The 1,821-nt window shown below is 44.8% G+C and overlaps 1 protein-coding gene across 1 annotated transcript in view; it reads left to right on the top strand.

Moving 5' to 3' along the window:
- Positions 1-1,171, top strand: part of hgd (homogentisate 1,2-dioxygenase) — a 21,057-nt gene extending 19,886 nt beyond the window's left edge. Inside the window, exons 12-14 of the mRNA XM_037694159.1 lie at positions 195-321; positions 694-875; positions 956-1,171. Coding sequence (XP_037550087.1) covers positions 195-321; positions 694-875; positions 956-1,099 — 453 coding nt within the window. The 3' untranslated portion in view covers positions 1,100-1,171. The remainder of the gene's footprint in view (positions 1-194; positions 322-693; positions 876-955) is intronic.
- Positions 1,172-1,821: the final 650 nt, after the last annotated feature.

The raw sequence follows: 1,821 nt of genomic DNA, 5'->3' as shown, positions 1-1,821 counted from the left end.
TGATGCTTAAATCATGTTTGCATGAAGTGTGATGAAATATTTTGTTTTAAAAGAACAAAATCAGCTTTTTTTCCTGCTCAAACTGTGTTAGCTCATCAATCTGGACATTTTATTACAGTAAGAGCGACAACAAGTGGACTGCTAACCTTTCTACTTTAAAAGATCTGAATGTAACATTTATCTCCTTCCTTTAGGATCCGTCCATTTTCACCGTGCTGACGGCCAAATCCACGAGACCGGGTGTGGCCATTGCCGACTTTGTCGTTTTCCCTCCGCGATGGGGTGTGGCTGACCACACCTTCCGCCCCCCGTACTATCACCGTAAGGACACCGTCTTGTTTTACACGCACTGTGATTTTAGCACGAGCACATCTGCATTCAGCAGCTGGTTCACATTAAGATTACTGGGGAGACAAAGGAGCCTGCCTGTTTAGCTGGAAGTTAAAATATAAAGATTTAGCTTGACGTGACATATCAAATAAAGTCCATTTGGATTATTGTTAATCTAAACTGGATTACAGCAACTGCCATCTAACCTGTCCTTCCATCAGAGAATAATCCACCTGCTGAATGACTCATTGCACCCATCTTTTGTCTGGTTTTATCTCACACCTGTGGGGCCATCTAGTGGAACATCTCGAGCTCACTGGTCCTGTACTGTGCAGTCATAGCGCCCCCTGTCGGTCCTTTCAGGTAACTGCATGAGTGAATTCATGGGCCTGATCAAAGGTCATTATGAGGCCAAAGAGGAGGGTTTCCTGCCAGGAGGAGCCAGCCTGCACAGCATCATGACCCCCCACGGCCCGGACGTGGACTGCTTTGAAAAGAACAGCTCAGCCGAGCTCAAACCTGAGCGCGTGGCCGAAGGAACCATGGTAAAAAGAACTGTTCCGCACGGGGCAAGCAGCCACGTCAGAGCCGCCCCACGTCACCTTTGTTCTTGTCGTTCCTCCAGGCCTTCATGTTCGAGTCGTCCTTCAGCATGGCTGTCACCAAATGGGGCCTGCAAACCTGCCAGAAGCTGGACAAGAGTTACTACCAGTGCTGGGAGCCTCTCCGCAGCCACTTCAACCCCGACTGGAAGCCCAGCAAGCAGTGAAAACCAGGAAACCCTGGATCAAACCACCGAAACATGTTCAAACTAAATAAAATGTGGCATTGTTCCAACAACCCATAACTGATTGTTTGCTGTAAACAGCTTTTTAAATTATTATTATCGCCCCAAAGGTGATGTTTGTGTGTGGTGTTAGCAAAATATCTAACAGGGTGGATTTGAGAGAAACTCTCAAGATGGCCGCCGCAGCTAGTTGGGCTTAAACACAAAAATGGCCCAAACTCAGCCACTTTTACAAACACAGAGCTAAACGGCAGTAGAGTCTCAACACCGCTGAATTTTGTTGATGCGCAATTTTAGTCACTGGAGCTTCATCTGACGAGCAACTCCAACTCCAACTGTTGCACAAAACAAGTTGCGTCGAGTCGTGTCGCACACAAACACTAAAACAAACAGATTACAACTAAAGAAAATCAGAAATTACATGAATAATTTGTACTCCTCTTGTGAAGAACTATCTAAAATTATCCCAAAGCATCAACCTGCAATTCATGAGGAATTAAAAAAAACTCAAATATGTAAAACTAAAAATATTCACTGAATTAAAGGAAAACATTAAAATAAATCATTTAGACTCAGCGGTTGACATGAAGATCTAGTGACAGTCGTTACAACTAGTTTGGTGCATTTTATTTTTGCTTATCTGAAATGATCACGGGCGGCACGGTGGCGCAGTAGAAATGTTGCCTCTTAGCGAGAAGGTCGCC

This window comes from Nematolebias whitei, chromosome 20 (assembly GCF_014905685.2).
Source record: "Nematolebias whitei isolate Nwh7 chromosome 20, NemWhi1, whole genome shotgun sequence".
Lineage (NCBI taxonomy): Eukaryota > Metazoa > Chordata > Actinopteri > Cyprinodontiformes > Rivulidae > Nematolebias > Nematolebias whitei.
The sequence above is the reverse complement of the archived record's forward strand: the minus strand, read 5'-3'. Positions and strand labels throughout refer to the sequence as shown.